The sequence below is a fragment of the Microplitis demolitor genome, chromosome 7 (assembly GCF_026212275.2).
Source record: "Microplitis demolitor isolate Queensland-Clemson2020A chromosome 7, iyMicDemo2.1a, whole genome shotgun sequence".
Classification (NCBI taxonomy): domain Eukaryota; kingdom Metazoa; phylum Arthropoda; class Insecta; order Hymenoptera; family Braconidae; genus Microplitis; species Microplitis demolitor.
The window spans coordinates 20,958,876-20,977,660 of record NC_068551.1 but is presented as its reverse complement, the minus strand read 5'-3'; the positions used below and the strand labels follow the sequence as shown (position 1 = coordinate 20,977,660).

Below are 18,785 nucleotides of genomic sequence, written 5' to 3'. Positions count from 1 at the left end.
AATCCACCCAGTCCCGCGGTAGATAACTCGAGCTTTTTCTCTTCAGTTTTATTTTATTTAAGCTTTTGTCTTTTGCCGGTCACTTATGCATCGTCGCTGACCTTTTCCGTAGTCGCTGACACACTGTCTGACACTGGCATCGGCTCGTGGATTCCCATCCACTTGCAACGTTTTTGTAACTCCAGTCGGTATCTATATTTAAATTAACGATTTTTATTTTCATTTAATTACTAATAAATTAATTCAAATTAATACATTTTTCTTATCCGCTACCACATGAGAAGAGGGGGGAGGAAAGGGGCACAATTATAAAATTTTTGACAAATTTTTTCTACTTAATTTTGCCTCAGTATTGAAGACAAGGTGGGGCAAATTTGTCACTTTAGACAAAATACTTAAAAATTTTTTTAAAGATTTTGGAAATTGAATTTTTTTAAACTGAGATATTTTTTTTTAACAAAAAAAAAATTAGTTGATTTTTTAAATTAATTTAATTAATTTAATAGATTTTAAAATTTATAAATTACTTTTATGATAATGACGGCTTTTATTTATTTATTGGAGGAAAATTTGTGTCAATAAAATTTATTAATTTTTAATAAACGGATTATCGTGCCGATTATTGAATACTTATAATAAAATAACTCTGTCGAAAATTTTCAATAAAAGCTTAATACGGTTTCAGATATATAACAAATTGAAAAATCCGGGAAATAATCTGAATATTAAAAGCCCAGTGTCTATATTTGTGAATATAGCATTTAAAATCAATTTAAAATTGATACTTAATTCAGCTAATATTTTTAGTGTCAACAATTAATATTTCATGACTTTTTCATATTCTAGTTATTAATTCAATCCATTAAAAATACCCAATTATAGATTTTAAAATGTATGTCGTCAGAACAATGGGTTCAGATAATAATGAAAAGTTCAACATTTCCATAATTTTTAAACAATTTTAGTTATCCTAGTTTTCTAGAAATAAATTTTTTAATAGATAATTAATTAATACCGAGTTTATTACGAAATCTGATAATTTAAAAAAAAAAAATTTCTGAAGTGGGTAGAAAATATTTAGTGGTGTCATGAAAACTGTAGATTAATTACGAAAACGGTAAAAAGTGAATTTCTGTATTTTTAAAAATAAAAAATTTATCGTTTTATGGATAGTAAGTTGTCATTTACGTCACTTAAAAATTAATTATAATAAAACTTAAGTTGTATATGGGATACAAATACTAATTTTAAATATTAAAAAGATCCCGAGCGAATTTATCGTGTGCTAAAATTAATCTCGCGAAATTAACCACAGCCCGTATAGTTATTTAAACCCAACGAATTGTGGAGAGTAAAACTTAAGTGACAGTTGAATAAATATTTAAGAGTACATGGCAATAATAAAATATTAATTACCTCGGGTGGTTGATTGCGTAAACCCAAGGATCAATGCAGGATACTGTTTTCGCGAAGAGAGCCGGCAGCATCGTTGAGAAGGGGGTCAATGCGTCCCTATTGAAATAAATCATTAGCAGTAAAAATAAATTTGTGATTGATATCAGTGAGTTTAAATAAACAAACCGATTTCCAAAGGCAACAGTCATTGTGACGACAGCGTAAGGTGTCCATGAGCAGACAAATAAAAAGAAGATGGTAAAGGCAACTTTAGCTATTCTCATCTCAACACTTCGTTCTTTGTCACCTGAGTTAGATTGCAAGGACTTTACATTCATTTTCTTCGCCTAAATTTTATTCAATTATCAGAAATTTCGTTTTTTTTTTATAACTAAAAAATATATGATACTGAAATTAGCCGTCTAATAATTTTTGGAGTTTTAAAAATGATAAATTTAAAAAAAAAAAATATTTCAGCAAATTGCACCTACAGTTTTTTTAATTTTCAATATGTGCATATTTTTAGTTTTTTTTTTAGTAAAAATTATTTTTAAAAAAATTAAAAAATCGTTAATCGTTTGCTAACTCAGAATCATAAAAATATTTTGTAAATGCAAGGAGGTTCAAGTCAAAATTACTGAGTCTTAATTTCTGAGACTGTTCCGAAAATTTTCATAGTGAGAAAAAAAAACCAGAACCTCAGTGCATATTTACAAAAATTAAATTCAAAATTAAATGACTTACTTGTTCACGCAACATTTTTTCGTGTTTACGAACAGAGTTTATGAGATGCGAGTAAAAAGTTATGATTAGTGTCATCGGTATACAGTAAGACCATATAAATATGCATCCAACAAAAACTTTGGTATCTTGATCTTCAGACAAGTAATCAAACGTACAAGTTGTCAGGAAGCCTTCTAAATTTATAAAATTAATTATTATTATTATTATTATAAATATCCGAATGATGCAATGCAGTGAGTAAGATTAATGTGGATCGATAAATTTAAATTGAATTATCGATTATGTGAGAAGAAAAATAAAAGTTAGTTTCGATACCTGGCACGTATCGTCCCCAGACACGCATCCAGGGCAAAATGGTAAATGGCATAGTCCAGAACCACGTCAAGGCTATGATAACTCCTGCTTGTTTGCTGTTAAGTCGTCCATCGATTGGGCAGGAAATTGTCCTGTAATTTTTCAAAATAACAAAAATAATAATAATGGCAATGATGAGAGTGATAATGATAATTGGTGTTCTTGTTGTTTCTATTTTAATGTCTGTAAATTATCAATGCCCGTATGCTTACGCGGATGTACGTACTTATATCGATCGAAAGCAATAGCGGCATTGTTTATTGCCGAGCCGATTCCAGAAACACTGCCAAGGGCTGAATAAATGTCACAACCGAGTTGCCAGCCAACGGGACGTTCTAGAAAACTATTTACTATCAATAATGGCATCTCAAATGCCATTAGGATATCAAATAGCGCTAGATTTACAACAAACATATTTGACGCAGTACGTAATGATTTAGATCTGCAAATAAATATTTTAATATTTTAGATTTTTATGGAAAATTATTCTGTCATTATTTATATTGCTTTGTTTTTTTATTGCTGTTATTATAGATAAATATTTTAATATTATTATTTTAATATTGGGGGCAACCGGGTAAAATGAGAACAGTAAATAAAAAATTCAATTTTATTTTTGTGAAAGTTAATTATCTATTATTTATAATGCCGAGTATTATTTTATATAAATATATAAATAATGACATCAATAATTTGAAATTTTAAATCATAATTAAATAAATAATTGTAACGTTAGACTCGAGATTTAAACGTATTAGCAATTATTTAAATAAATTATTACAATAACACTAAAATTTTAATTGTATAATTAAATAAATATACTTACGTAGTAAAAATCCAAACAACGCAGCCATTACCAACAAATGACATGACCATTAACATAAAATAAATCAATGCGAAGCCAATGTGCCAATACCGTCCGGGTGCTAAAAATCCCCGCCAATAAGGATGGACTAGATCGGAATATTCTGGAGGAATGTTCCACCCCAGTAGTCTTTCTTGCATATGATGTTCACTTCTATTAGTAATTTTAATTTGAGAGCTCATTAATCATCAATTCATCAGTCTAATGATGGACGAAAAAAGGAAAGGGAGGGGGGGGGGGGGGGAAGTAATAGGACCAACGGAATCGAAAATCGATGGTTAAAACAAAATAATGGCATACGAATAGAATTATAATATAAATAATATATCGAAGGGAATAAAAGTAAATAGACAATCAATAGGCAAATTACGTGGTATGAATCAATGCACCTAAACAGGTAAAAGGCCGTAATGTTTTACGACAGAAATAACATCTGATAGAATTGCTATTAAATGATGAAACCGCGGTATCACGAATGCCACCGCAAAAACCAATGGACGGTACCATAAATACATTTTACAGCAGTTTCAACAATAATAATAATATATATAATAAAATAATAAATATAAATTGGTGAGCGTAAAGTTGGTCATCGTCACAAAATTACACGCGATTTTGCGATAGACAAATAAAATCCTTTCATGTCAAAATCACACTCGGTACCGACTCTGGGAGGCAAAGCCACTTGGCGTCATCTCTGGCATTGTAAATAATTAAATTTAAAATGAAGGTAAAAAAAAAAATAATAATAATGCAATGAAGTAAATTAAGTGAAAAAAAATAAACAATTGTGACGAAGGGCTCTCGATGTCGAGAACACAAATTAAAGCAAGATCACTTAATAATTATTTAAGTAGACAATAGTCCAATTAGTGAATTTATAAAATGAAATGGAAAATTATCGAACGGTCCACTACCCTTTAATTGAGGCATTTAATTAACGATACTCATTTAAAAATCACTAAATTTAATTACTTCTCTCACACAACTTAAACATCGGGCATTGAGTCGGCATTAATTTTCTCCGTTTCACAAGTCGCGATTTAAAGTGATTTCGTTGGGTTATTTATACTGACCCTTTCTTTGGTCCAGCAGTTCATTCAACCTGCTCTCGTTCTACCGACACAATACCGCCGATTATGAAAGAAAATAATCAGTTGGACTCACCCGTCTCCTATACCTCCAACAAAGGCTTGCATCGGACTGATTACGTTGCTATCGTTCATGTACATCTCGGTATCTAGATTGCGTACAACAACGACAGTAATAACCGTTATTTAAAATAATATATGAATATTTTTAAGAAAATACCGTCTTAGTTGAAAAAGCGGTCGCTATCCCTTCGATGAAAAATACTAAGCTCGAGGGACAATCGAACCCGGTGTTGTCTTCTATCTGAAGTGAGACGCGGTCAAGTCGTTCCGCACTCACTTGTCTCATGACACAGTACCATTCCCTTTTATATGTTCTCGGCTGCATTCGAGTTAAGAGATAGCGTGATTCCTGATAATTTAATTGGATTTACAGATGGAGAAACCTTGCGAGCGAAACTTGGATCCGAATGGTCACGCAATTTTATATCAAACTCATCCCCTTGGCACCTTTACCTTCCTCATTTATTTTATGTCTACACAGATATAGTATACCTACTTAACCTTCTTTTAAACTTCAATGTCGCATTACCACTTAATTCTATTTTATTTTTCTATTTACTATTTATTACGTATCGCTCTTCCGCCCTTTTCCCAAGGATTTTTATTCAGAATTATGACGTATAGAATTAAATCCGCGCATTAGTCATCATTTTTTACGCTAATTTATACTCTAAGTATATGTATAAATTTGAAACTCGAGTGCACTCGACGAAATTTATATTTTTAACTTTATACTGATTTCCAATTTAATGTTGATATATATTTTATCTTTTAGAGCTGGCTAGTATATACTTGATTTTTAATAAAACTTTTCGCTAACTAATTATTTTTAATGAATAACATTTTATAATTTTTATAATACGATATTAAAAAGTTTTAAGCAAAATAATTGGATATATATATATTTTAAATATTAACCAAGTTTTTAATAAGGCAGTGGTCCGAAAAAAAATTTTTAATATATCAAATTAAAATTGCACTTTAATTTCAGTAAATTAATAATTTTATATTTTATTGCAATTCCACGACTAATTAAAAAAAAAAAAAGTGTAATGGAATAAAAGTTAAATAATAATTATGATATTTATGTATTTTTAGTTAATAATGGTATTAATTATAATAAATGAGGGAGATAAAAATAAATATAAAAATAAAAAAAAAAAATGAAAATAAAGGATACGATGTTGGATCATGTAATAAATGTAGAGGATAGTGTTTAAGTATTAACAGAGTATAAAGGTGAAAGTGTCTCTCAGTATGTGTCTGTTGGATTAAACCATAAAATTGTTCTGGGACAACTGCGAATTTTACGTGATTTACGAGGCCAGCAGTCGTTAGCTGGTCAAGCCCGCGAGGGAATAGTCAGCCAGAAAGGCGTTACCGTACAACGTTACTTACACCTCTGTATTACGGCTCTGTATACACAGCAGGATGATGGCTGAGGTTGAAGTTGAGGTACAAGTGTAGGTACAGGCATATATTTTTATTATAATGATAATAATATATGTATTTAGCCAGATAGCTGGACGTATGAATAGAAGAAAGTACTGGGAAAAGTATAGATAATTTTTTTATGATCTCGTGGAAAAGTCGTTTCGCTGTGTGGTATAGTATTATTTTTATTTTCTCTCTTTCTCTTTCTCTTTGTCTTTGGTTTATATTTTTTTTAGCCAGTTTTAAGAGCGATTATATTTACGATGTTCGTGCGTACTGTCACTATCTGTGACGCGATATTGTGGTAGTGTCAGACGGAGGGTTTGTGCGTGATTGCAGGCTTGATGGGTAATAAAAAGAAGAAAAAATAAATCGTTTGTGTGTGGGTGAATGGAGAAGAGAGGAAAGAGGAAGGAGGGAAGATGGGTGTGCGGATAATGTGTCAATGAGTGTGAATGCGAAGGATGATAAAAATGGAGCTTATGAAGAAAGTGAATGACAAACAATGGTGAGGGTGGGTGTGCAGGAATAGTCCGATTGCCGTGACAATAAGAATGAAACGTCGCGGGAGTTTGTTTTGTTTATTGTCTGGGTATTGCTGTTTATTCATTTTTATCAGTGGCATATGTGGAGTCTATAGACTTGCTGGCTGTCCGTCAAACAGTACTGATAATTTTTTTCAATGTTTTAAAAAAATTTTGTGAAAAAATATTGTGTTTTGGTTTTTGTTCTTAAGGATTTAGAGACAGTCCTGATAGGAGATTTATATAACATATGTTGATTGGAATTTTTAAAATATAATTATGAATTTTAAAATAAAATTTATTTTTTAATATCTCTGGAATTTTTATGATACGAAAGTTAGCTGTCTACTAATTTTTGAATTTTTTTTAAGACGATAAATTTAAAAAGATATGTATTTCAAAAAATTGCACCTGTAGTTTTTCAAATCTGCTATATGTGCATATTTTTATTTATTTTTTTTTTTTTTGATTGAATTGTTCAAAAAAAAAAATCTAAAATTGCTAATTGTCTGCTAACTTCAGGATCATTAATTTTTAAAATCTTTTCGCAGAATGGGGTAACGTTAAAAAATGGTTTTCAATGTCCATGCTAATTTGAGAGAATTTTTATGATAATTATAATTCGTAATAAAATTTGAACGTAAAAACGTCAAAAAAAATTTTTGAAGGATAGCTTAGTGTGAGAGTAATAAATTTGGATTTGATTAATTAGAAAAAATAAATAGGAAAATTTTAAATAAGCAAATTCATTGGAATTACAAATCTGTAGGAGTGATACTCAAAAATTAATTTGATGGAGTATCTGATATAATCTGACATTGCGGTAAAAGGTGGAAGATGAAATTGTCTTTTAGTTTTATGAAAAATTGCATTATAAACATCGAGAGCAAGTAAGTTTGCCCTTGTTAGAGATAATCCCACATAATACAGACGTTTTTTATTCTTTATAGTGTCCTCTCTATGAAAAAATTACAAAAACTTTAACGAAGATTATTAACAAAGTTAATAATGATAAAAATATCAAAATAAGCTGTTGAATAAAAAATTCAATAAAATCTCTGAAGCCATAAAAAATATTTGCGCGTCACATTAATGGTCCGCTTTTACATATGCATATCTAAATTATTCATAAATATTTATAATTATTATTTTACGTCCATTCTGAGTTATAATGAACACCGATCCTCTTAAAATAGTTAACATCAATAACTAATGATTAGCATTAAATGCGGATATTTTATTATGCTGCTCTCAAAGTGAACTGGTAATTTATATGAATAAGGTACAGGCTCTCACTTTTAAAACTAACATCTCTGGCTCATGAACCTAAGCTGGTTGATGTTATTTTTTAACCATAATCGGCTGAACATGGGTCGTTAGTGTCCATGAATTTTCAAATATTCTACTGTAAACAGACTTCATACCTCCGAAGTTTTATGAAAATGTTTATTGAAAAAGGGATTTTCGGGACTGGCATCAACTCTATCGCATAATCACAAGTCCAAGGAAGACCCACGAATTTATTCAGATTTTTCTCGACAGTGCTGAAAACAGTGATACCGCATTAGGGTTAGCTACTCTTTAAAAATGCGGTGTTAAAGTAAACTGAAATTTATGTAGCGGTGCTACTTAGTGGTGTTATCAACCTGGTGTTGAAATGGTATGCATGCGAAATGAATTAACTGATTAGGATTGATTTTTGACAAGCTTTCATTTTATAGCAAACATGTAAGGTAAAAGACCTAGTACCCAATCAGGGAACTAGTATCTAATCACTCCATGTATTTGTATATCAATAGTTAGTAAAATTAAGTAAATTATTAGATACACAAATACATGGAGTGATCAGGTACTAGTTCTCTGATCGGGTATTGGGTTTCTTACCTTAATTAGAATAAAAAAAAAATTATTTTTAACTTTCCTCAAGTGGAAAATTGGAAGTAAATTCGGAATGATTGTGGATTTTATTTGAATCTGAGTTAAGATGTTTCGGGGTTTCAGAAAAAATCACTCCACATTTGAAGTAAAGGAAATTTGTTTATCCATAGTGATTTCGGAGATGTGAATTTTATTGAAATCTGAATTTACTCTGATTCGGAATTTTTTATTAAAATAAACTTACCCTCAAAGTGAATTTTACTCCAAGGAAATTAAATAAATACACAGTCATCCGCTTCACATTTACTCCGGATTTAACCCGCGTTCGCTCTGAAAATTTTTTTTACAGTGTAATTAAAAGTAAAAATATTTAAAGAAGAGTATAATTAATAGGAATTAATTATAGTGGAGCAATAAATTCAGTAAATCAAACCAATCCGCGTGAAAATTATGAATTATAATTCTTTTGTTGATGAATTTTAATTAAATTTACTGTGATTACAAGCTTTGCTTACAGTCTAATTAATATTTTTGATGTAATGTTAATAAAATAATAATAAAAGTAATTAAACTTTCTACTACAGCACTAACTTAATTAAAATTCATATTGTTAAATTGAATAATTAGCTCGGCACTAATTAAATTAATACAGAAGAGTAATTAAATCTAGAAAAACCAAGGAGTTTGTCAAAGTCGGCATCGAGATAAATAAAACAAATTTATAATAAATAAAAGAATCTAATAATTGTTCAGTTTGTCTTATTATGGACATACTAGAAAAGAAAAATTAATTTTTAAATAATAGAATGATCAGTAATCAGTATTGATACTGGAAACAGCGTAGAAAGTTTTGATAAAATTTGTCTGGTCGTACCCGTACTTTGACTACTGATGAAATAAAATTAATTATTGCCTGACTAGTAAAACAAGAGCTGATTAGAATAAGACAGTGTACAATCTTATTTTAACTTGAATGACAGTAAGACTGAAGAGAAAGAGGAAAAGGAAGAAGAGGGGGGGGGGGGTCGAGGAAGAAAGAGAATAGAGACTTAACTAAAGGTCAAAGGAATAGAATGAAGATTGCTGAAGGAAGGAAGCAGATTAATGAGAATTAACGTTAATTGCTGCCGGGAAATCGAGGACTCGTGAGTGCTGCTGAGTGAAATACGGGGACAAGGAAATTTTGCTGCTGTACGCGTATACACCACAATGGATTATCTGCTTGGCTTGAAATACTTATTCCGAGCCAACAAACATTTAAATTATTTAAATTATCACCGTTCAGAATTTCTTGTAGATACATATATATGTGTTCCTCTAATCAATGTGAGGATTTTCTCTCGATAAGTGATCTAATTTTAATTATTTTACAGCTTATTTAAGTTTTATTTTTTTTTCTTATGCACTGATAGAATAATTTATTGGAACCAAATAAATATTTCCTAATAGTTAATAAATGGCTTATTTGAATAGGAAATGACACATGAAGTTAATTAAGTAGGGTTATGACAAATAATTTATAGTCCCATTTAAGTTTATTTTTTTAAAGAAAATAATACGCACAGTAATTAATTTAAAAAATATTCAGCATTTTTTTTTTATTTATAAAACAATATTTAGTTGATTATATTTTGAATTTGCTACACTAGACAGTATACTGAAAGGTATTGTAAATAGAAAGTGGCACTGCAGTCAAAAATCCCAGTGATGTTCACTCAAATATGATATGAATAAATCTATATTTGAGGCAAATAAACGCTCATTTCAGCCAAATAAGGCTGAAAAACTGTTTCAAATAGATACACTTATTAATATCAAGTAAATACTTCTATCAGTTCGGGAAATCACCAAATCCTATGATTAGACTTATTAATTTACTAAATATGACCAACATGCCCAGCAATAAAATTTTGCTTAAAATCAGAAAATTATTCAATTGCGAAAAATCGACTGCCTTCAAATCATTGACTGAAAATTCGATTAAATAATAAAAATTCGTACATAAAAAAAGTCGAGACACTGAGGTCACTTTTTTTTCTGGAGATCGCATCCAAATCTAATTAATTTAAAATAAACATTCTCAGACATTTTATAACCTAATTTAGCAAAAGTTACGGGCTACTCTTCATAGAAAATCATTTCCACCCATGTCCACTCATGTCCACCAAAACCTAATATGGGTCTCAGATCAAAAAATAAATTATTCCTGGGACTTTTTATGGCTTTTCCTACTAGAAGGCATCATAATGTACAAAAAACGTTTATGGTATGATGAGTTATTCCCAACAGGAGCAAAGTTACGGGCCACTTTTTACAAAATTGCATAGACAGTGTCATCTGCCTGCATCTGCCCGTATCTGCCCGATGTCGATTTCTCAAAAAATAAATTTTTCTTTGGACTTTTTATGGCTTTTCCTACTAGAGGGCATCATAATGAACAAAAAACGTTTGTGTTATGGTAGGCTATCCTCAACAGGAGCAAAGTTACGGGCTTTTTGTAACCTTATTTAGACAAAAATTTATCTATAGTCTTTGATAAAAAAAAAAAAACATGGATTAACAAGTCGGTCACTAATTTTATCGAACAAATCCAACCGTTTAATATCTGACTATACATAATTTATTTTCTTGTATTCCACTGACCACACAATTTTCCGGGACTCGTGAATAAGAAATGAACTTTTTCAATAATTTAAATCAACCGCAAACTTTTTTTTTGGTATGCCCGAGAATATCTAAGAGAATATCCTTCGCTCTTTGAATAATTCTCTCGATCTGTTTGTTAGGCAGTCACTTTGTACAGCAAAAATTTTATATTTATTTTCTACTAAGTCAATTTGTTTAATGTAACCTCTTGATATATTATGCATGTATTCTCATATATTTATACCCGAGTATTGTGTTATAAATTTTGTGTTTTCTCAATTACAATAACTTTATGCAAATAATTTGAACTCTATTCTCAAAATAATAATAATGATAACAATAACAACAATAATAATTTACTTAAACGCAGAAATACGTGAAGTAGGTCATATATTTAATAATATTACCAGTTTCGTATTAAAGGTTATAATTTTATGCAAAATATTATATGTATTTGTAGTAAAAGAGAATTTTGAGGAATTAATATTTTTTTAATCTCGCGACTCTCTCCTATGTTCAACTGTACCACATTTTTTTTATTATTTACTAATACCAGTAATTAAATAATGGAAAAAAATAAAATAATTAATATTAAGTCTAAATTAATTTGTGGCAAAAGAAAAAAAAATGCAATTAATTTAAAAAGTATAAAAATTTTAAGTACCAATTTTACCCAGTCTACTATACATATTTGCAAATATATATATATTTGAGTGGTAACGAATGCCAACGCGCATACATTTAACACTTGGAGGAATTTCCACTATCCCAGTACCGTAATTCCACGAGTTAACCATCACCACATTTAAATAACTCACTTCCCACACATATAAGTGTGTAGCCATACAATCATACCTCCCATAATAATAATAGTAATGTTGACAAATAAACGTGAACAAAATAATTATATATATTTTTAAATGTCTACTTGGACATAATTTAAAAAAAAAATCTACTGTTCGAATATGTGGACCGCAAAACGTTTATAGAATAGTAAAACCTCGACAATTGGTTGATGCAAATTGTTCGCGAATTATTCAACCAGAGCAAATAAAATTGTTTGTTGATTTATTTACTGTACACATCATACACGAGTATGGACATGGGCATGGGCATAATAAATAAAAAAAAAAGTAATAAAATGAAAAGCATGAATGTACACGAAATGAAATGTTTTTTTATGAATTGACTTGATTGGAGAACGCGAAATTGATTTAGCCGGGAAGTTAGCTACAAAGTGGAGGTCGGGGCCACTCAATATAGTCAATAACACAGATTACAGATCCGAAGAGTCGAGTTAGATCCCAAAGGCTTATCCATCATAGACCAGACCGCTAACCTCTCATTTTCAAAAAATCTATCCTTCTCTTTCACCCACTGCAATTTCTTTCTATATCCGACTGCAGAGTATAGAGCACGAGGTACTTGCATGTACATACATATACATATATACATATATACATATATACATATATATATATCTGTAGATGTGTTATGTGGGCTGATGGTGAAATCGTCAAAGGCAAAGTCAGACGTAGGCCAACAACGACGTCGATTTTACGAAAACTCTTCGGAAAAATCTCCATAATTTCGCGAATTGCCTTTTGATGTACAAGATGAAAGAGCTCCGTTCCTACGTCGAATAGTCTGCGGTGTGCCGTTTACATACGAGAATAAAAGACTGAGAAAGCGAGAGGGCATCCTTCTCTCCTCCAACTAGCTCATTCATTTTTTTACTTCTCCGTACCCGTACCGACGCACACTACAAAACACTTTTAACACAAAATTGAACAACTTTCCCGACACACAATAGAGTTGTCTTGCATCTCACCCAACAAAACCAACTATACCCCCTTTGTCTTTCTCTCAAACTTGTCAGAGATTATTATCCCCCTCTCTCTACCCAGCTCTCGGCCCCCTGCCTCCTGCCCCAGCTCTTGATTCTCATCCTCACCCTCATCCTCTTCCACCGCTATCTCGCTCTCTCTCTATATTTACTTCTTTATCCGCCCGTCAGACACTCCGGCTGTGTAATTATGCAGCTCACTGTGCCGCTACGGACAGAGAACTCGAGATAATTTATTTTTTATTCATTTTATGCATATGTTTTGTGTTTCGTAAGATGTCGGAGCCAAGTGCAATTCAATTTTTAACTTTCGTTATTGCTGGTGTTTTATATTTTTCAGACTACGGCGGCGTAATGAAAAATATTTCGGCGTACGGGAAGAAGGGAGTTCTAACAAAAGCGGAATATTAATCAAGAATGGAAAAAATATGGCGCCAAGTTTCCCGTGGTATTGGAGGCCAGCAGATAGCGATGCGTATGATGAGATACAAAGGATTTATTGTTCGAGGGATCGGCGAAGAGGGGGATGGAGGGGGAGAAGGTATGTATCATGTATCATGTAGGTTCTTTGGAAAATACATGCGTTCTGCTTAGTGGAGAGAATAAAGAGGGAGACGTTGCTTTGGGGTTGAAACGGCATTCAATGCAGTGGGTTTAATTTCACCATGATACAGTAGGGAGGGCTGGAAGTTGAAGGGTAAAGGGTGAAGGGTACAGACATATAGATATATATTATCACGAGCTCCTTTGCGACAACTCGTATGGGACTGCCGTAGAATTGCCGCGGGGAATCCTATCGTCTTTTGTCTTAGAACAATACCCTTCTCGACACAAAAGTGACTAAGTGCCCGTAATACCTGCCATTATGAGCGCCTCTATCTCGACGGCACTTTTTTATCCATCTCTTTGGCGCAACCAGTATGCTGCTGCCACTGCATCGCCGCAGCCGTCATGTCTGTCATACTCACGCTGGTTCATGTTGAGCTCGCTTGTGTCAATAGTCTGCTTAAATGTTCACTAACATTATTATGGAAATGTTTAATTATTACTCTAGTTAAAAGTCCTATTATCTTTATTTCTTTTTTTTTTTTTTTCAGTCATTTGAATATATTTTATTACATAAAGTAATTCATGCTCGTAAGTTTTGTTAATCATTTGCTATATAATTGATTAGTTATTCTATTTTCGCTTTAAAGGTTACGTGTCTCATGAACTCAAAACCTATTGACTTTTATAATTGTTTGTTTAATTAATTATCTTTTAAGCTATGCTATTGAATTATGAAGCAACATTCTCTTCGGTTAATTCAATATAAATGGCCCTTTGAGAGTCTGAAACAAAGATGACCCGGCTTAAAAAATTTAAAAAATTATCGCTAAATAATATTCCAGTCGTCTGGAACAGATTTTAATCAGAATAATAAAAATTTAATCGAAAACCATCATTTGAAATAACATAAATTATAATCGGGTCTCATTAAAAACCATAAAATCTTTCGACAAGACTATTAAATGTTAACTATTGAAGTTTCACGCGAAATCGCTCAATTTTTTATTCACAAAGCATTCAATTCTTTCGGCTGCCTTATAAACTATCAATTAACAATTCACTTAAATAATTAAAATAAAATGAATACTTAATCACTTGTTAAAACTCAGAGACTAAAACTCGTCGAAAATACTTGTGAAAAAAATTTAAACAGTTCCCGGTAATCAATTTTCCAACACACATCCGACAATTAATTTCTATAAAATAATTTTTCCATCTCATTTTCCGCGAGATAATGAATCAAAATAATTATAACTAATTGTTATAAATTAAAAATAAAATTTTTTATTCCTAAGATGAATGGAGTATTAGAACTAGTGCGAGGAACACGAGTACCAGCTGCTGCCAGAAATTCTCCAGTAATTAATTGGCTCATTGATTATCAAATTTTTTTATTTTCTTTCGTCTATTTTATTTAAACTCATTGCCGCACAAATGAAGCGAGTCGGGCTATAGCAGTCCCCGTACCAGTACGAGCACCAGAGACAGAGGTAGAGGCAGTGGCAGTAGCAGTGGTCGTTTAGTTAGCGCCATCGATGGTAATTTGTAAGCCTGAATGAGAGTATGTGTAACAACTACGCGGCTCGTTTAGAATTGATACAACCCAGGTTAGCCACGCTCGGCTTACCGAGCTCTGTGATCTATTACTCCATGCATTACCCGACACATGCTGGCTGTACTACACGTTCTCGCGGAGTCAAAGCTAATTTTAAAAACTGATGCCCTACTCTGAAGAATGCTTTTAATTTATTCACATCTTTATACTTACATTTTCATACTTTAATCTTTTTTTTTTTTTTTTTTTAATCACTCCGCTTGGATGAACAACAATTATAGTGTACTGTGCAAGTCAAAGTTAACTTGATTCTGTTTACAATATTTTATATTTAACGCGCGCATTTAACAGGAGAATTGAGATACTTATTGAGAAACAGTTGTGGCAGTATTTTTATAGTAATAACTTTATAAAGTTTATTTCTTCATTCAATGTCTTTATTTTATTCGATTTATTCACCAGGACTTATTGACTCGTCACAACGTCACTTAATTTCCGGGATGCCACCGTTAAAGTTATTGAAAACCCTTTTATTTCAATTCGAATATCCGTTTTATATATATATAGTGCTTTTACCTTTTATGTTAAAAAGAAAAAAAAAATTTGGATTATAACTCAAAATATTTTTTGGCCAAAAAAAAATATGGGTTTTTTGAAATTTTTAATAAAATTTTAATAGTATAGTAATGTAATTAAAAAAATATAATTTATAATAAACCCGCATAAAAATATCAGGCATGAAGAACATATATAAAATAATACATGTTAGATATAAATATATATGTGACAATACATGAAATCTTATATAGAACTTTATATAGATTTTAGCCGATTTTATTATATTTCTATATGTGTTTTCTCTTATATGATTCCATATATTTTCATATAACTTCAATATATTATTTATATATTTGAAAACTGATATTTTAATATATTAAAAAATAAACGTTATTCATGCATGGAAACAAATGAAAATACATATATAATTCATCAATATATGGTACGATATATGTAGCATGTATTTAACTTGGTAAATTTTGATATATTTTTCGATATATAGAACCGTATAAGTATCCCCATATATGTAAGAATAAATAAAATCTTATTTTTTCTTTCTTCCTTTCTCTGTTATAAAATTCAAACATTGGGTTCAGAATATATATGCATATATGTGTGCTAACTTATAAGTTTACATATATGTATTAACTTATAAACTTACGTATATAATTAATTATATTAAAACACTATATTATATATAATGAGTTGTATATGTAGTATGTATCGTTTTTGGCCACATATATGGTCTCATATTTATTATATATTTTTTTATTTATATTTATCATATATGATATTTTCATGCGGGAAATTTAAGACTAAAAGTTTTAAAAAAAACGTACATTTTATTTTTCGCATAAATATACAAGTCATAAATATATTAATGAGCAATAAATAAATTTAATTATGAAAATAGTGATAAAAGGATTTAGGGTTTCTATTATTACAATTTTAAATTTTATGAATTCACGAGTAATAACAATAAAAATAATTTCAGGGTGAATTTGATAAATTTAAAAAGTGAGGGAAACAATTGTCAGTCAGAAATATATTCATCTATAAAATGAATAAAAATTCATCAATCCGCTTCATAATAAACTATTTAATTACTCTGAAAGTATTGAATTCTATATAATAAATAATAGAGTGAAAAGAAATTTAAATAAATGAGTAGTGAATGAAAATATCGATTTTTTAAAAGTCAAGTGTTAAAATATTATAGGAATAATTCAAAGTAATGAGTTGGGAGCGAGTTGATTATTCAAGAGTAGAGAAAGAGAGAAAAAATAATTTAAAAATTGTATAAGAATAAAAAGGGATAAAAAGTGACGGGAGAAAGAATAATAAATGTAGTAAATTCTTATTCCCCGGGTTTAATTCGAGTTTTTATCTGTAATGCCGAAAATAGTCGCGTCATGAAGACATTGGGGTGGGAGTGGGAAAAGAGAGTTGGAAGTGAGGGGGTGGGTTCGATTAACGGCTCGGTGAATTACATGTTCCGAGAGATTTCCCGAGGATTTCTTATGGCGTGCTCGGCTAGTAATGAAGGTAACAAATACCCAGATATCGACGTTGTGTTCTCCGGCATTCTTACTCACTTGCTCTTTGGCACTTAGTGCCCGCCATGCTCTTTGGCTTACATCCACGTCAACGCCGTTCTCTATTCAACTTTTCTGCCTCCCGGTGAGGTGACTTTTTTTATCGATCATTAGTGAATGGAAAACGTTTATCGCTATTCTCAGATCTACTTATGTACGTATGCAATTTAGTAGATTGATAAAATTATGGTGATAACTGATAGCATAAAACTTTATTTCCTTGGAATTATATTATATTAATACACAATAGAAAAAAAAAAAAGAATTTCTCGGCACAAGAAATATTTTGTATTATGAATTGAAGACAAAAATTTTTCTTGGTTCAATAATTTTTTTCTCGCCTAAAAAATACCGAGAATAATTTTTGGATAAGCGAGAGCTGGAGCAAAAGTTCACTTCTTACTCTAAATACTTTGTATCTTTTTGTTTTTTGGAAATACTGAAAAAAATTTTTAATCGATAGATAAAGAAAAAAAAATCAATTTTCCACAAAATAAACCTGAAAAAAAATTTGAATAATTGCATGTTTTAGTTACACTATTTTTTACAAGTAAAAGAGTTTGAGATTAAAAAAAAAACCTCAGTTCAATAGAAGTCTTAATAATGAATTTCTTATTAATAAATTTATTAATTTATTTCTGAGCAAAGAGTACTAGGTCATCGAAACATATATTTGATAGAATTTGAATTTAATCTTGTGACAGCTCTTAGAATTATAAATATCTGTCTTTTTAAACGAATTAATGTGTCAAACTCTCTATCGAGAGATCCTACACCAGGATCTATTTTTCACGTTTCTTGTAGCTTTATAAATTTTTACTTCTCTACTCAGCTAATTCAATAAAAATAACTTGGTTAAAAACTTGTATTAAAAATAGTTTACAACTTCCCGGGCTTTTTTCAACGAGACGTCCCTCCAAGTCTGTTGTTTTAAAAATTACAGCTGACCAATTTACTTGAGAAAATTTTAAAATGCCAACGTGTCTAGGCGCTTGGTTTTATAAAAATTTTAATAAAACAATTTTTCCCATCCTTTGACCGGACTGAATACGTCATGTTAAACTACTTAGTTTTCTTTGTCAACGACTTCCGTATATTAAAATGTACTTTCATATGAGCTCATTCCATATAGAATTTAATAATCTATTTGATGCGTATGCTGGAGTAAAATTTTTTTTGTTCTTTGAATTTATAATTACGCTGTGAGTTAAGTGCTTTTTTAACTGTCCATTTTTATAATTATTATCCTTTAATTCATATATTATCTACTTTATTATTATTATCATTATTATTATTATTATTGTTATTATTATTATTATTATTATTATCTAACCTCAATTTATTTTTTTTAAGATACCCAGACTTTTTTAGAGTTTTATAAAACCGGTCGGACTCTTTTTGAATTTTTTTTTAAAAAGTTCATAATTCAAATTGTAAATATAAAAATTATTATAATTATTAATTAAAGAGACATAATAAGTAAATTAAACATTTGATAGCTTACAAATTCACAAAGTGATTTTGATCAACGTTAACTATGGGAAGAAAGCCCCAAAAAAGTAAAACAACAAGACATAAATTGAAAGAATGGGCAATAAAAAGTAAGCGTGCGAATAGAAAGTAGAGAAAGAAGGAGAATAAAAAAGTTAAGAAGAGAAAAGTAGTCAGAGTCTTCTTGGAAGCTAAGA

The 18,785-nt window shown here is 30.4% G+C and overlaps 2 protein-coding genes across 7 annotated transcripts in view; one reads left to right on the top strand and one right to left on the bottom strand.

The window, feature by feature from the left end:
- Positions 1 to 18,785, top strand: part of LOC103574415 (uncharacterized) — a 140,543-nt gene that overhangs the window by 30,649 nt on the left and 91,109 nt on the right. For 3 of the 5 annotated variants that reach the window (XM_053740729.1, XM_053740727.1, XM_053740728.1), the window contains one exon: positions 13,181 to 13,381. The exons of the other annotated variants lie outside the window; for them this stretch is intronic. In XM_053740729.1, coding sequence (XP_053596704.1) covers positions 13,258 to 13,381 — 124 coding nt within the window. In that variant the 5' untranslated portion in view covers positions 13,181 to 13,257. The remainder of the gene's footprint in view (positions 1 to 13,180; positions 13,382 to 18,785) is intronic. 5 annotated transcript variants of the gene reach the window in all.
- On the bottom strand, positions 38 to 8,672 carry LOC103579600 (opsin, blue-sensitive). 2 transcript variants are annotated; one of them, XM_014441771.2, is made up of 9 exons: positions 4,670 to 4,740; positions 4,526 to 4,598; positions 3,320 to 3,511; positions 2,720 to 2,935; positions 2,455 to 2,585; positions 2,140 to 2,312; positions 1,582 to 1,742; positions 1,417 to 1,512; positions 38 to 192 (listed from the first exon to the last, which is right to left on the bottom strand). In XM_014441771.2, exons 2-9 carry the CDS (start codon positions 4,588 to 4,590, stop codon positions 84 to 86), a joined length of 1,143 nt encoding a protein of 380 aa, XP_014297257.1. In that variant the 5' UTR covers positions 4,591 to 4,598; positions 4,670 to 4,740; the 3' UTR covers positions 38 to 83. The 2 variants fall into 2 exon arrangements, with proteins under 2 accessions (XP_014297257.1, XP_053596701.1); XM_053740726.1 differs by lacking the exons at positions 4,526 to 4,598; positions 4,670 to 4,740 and adding an exon at positions 8,593 to 8,672.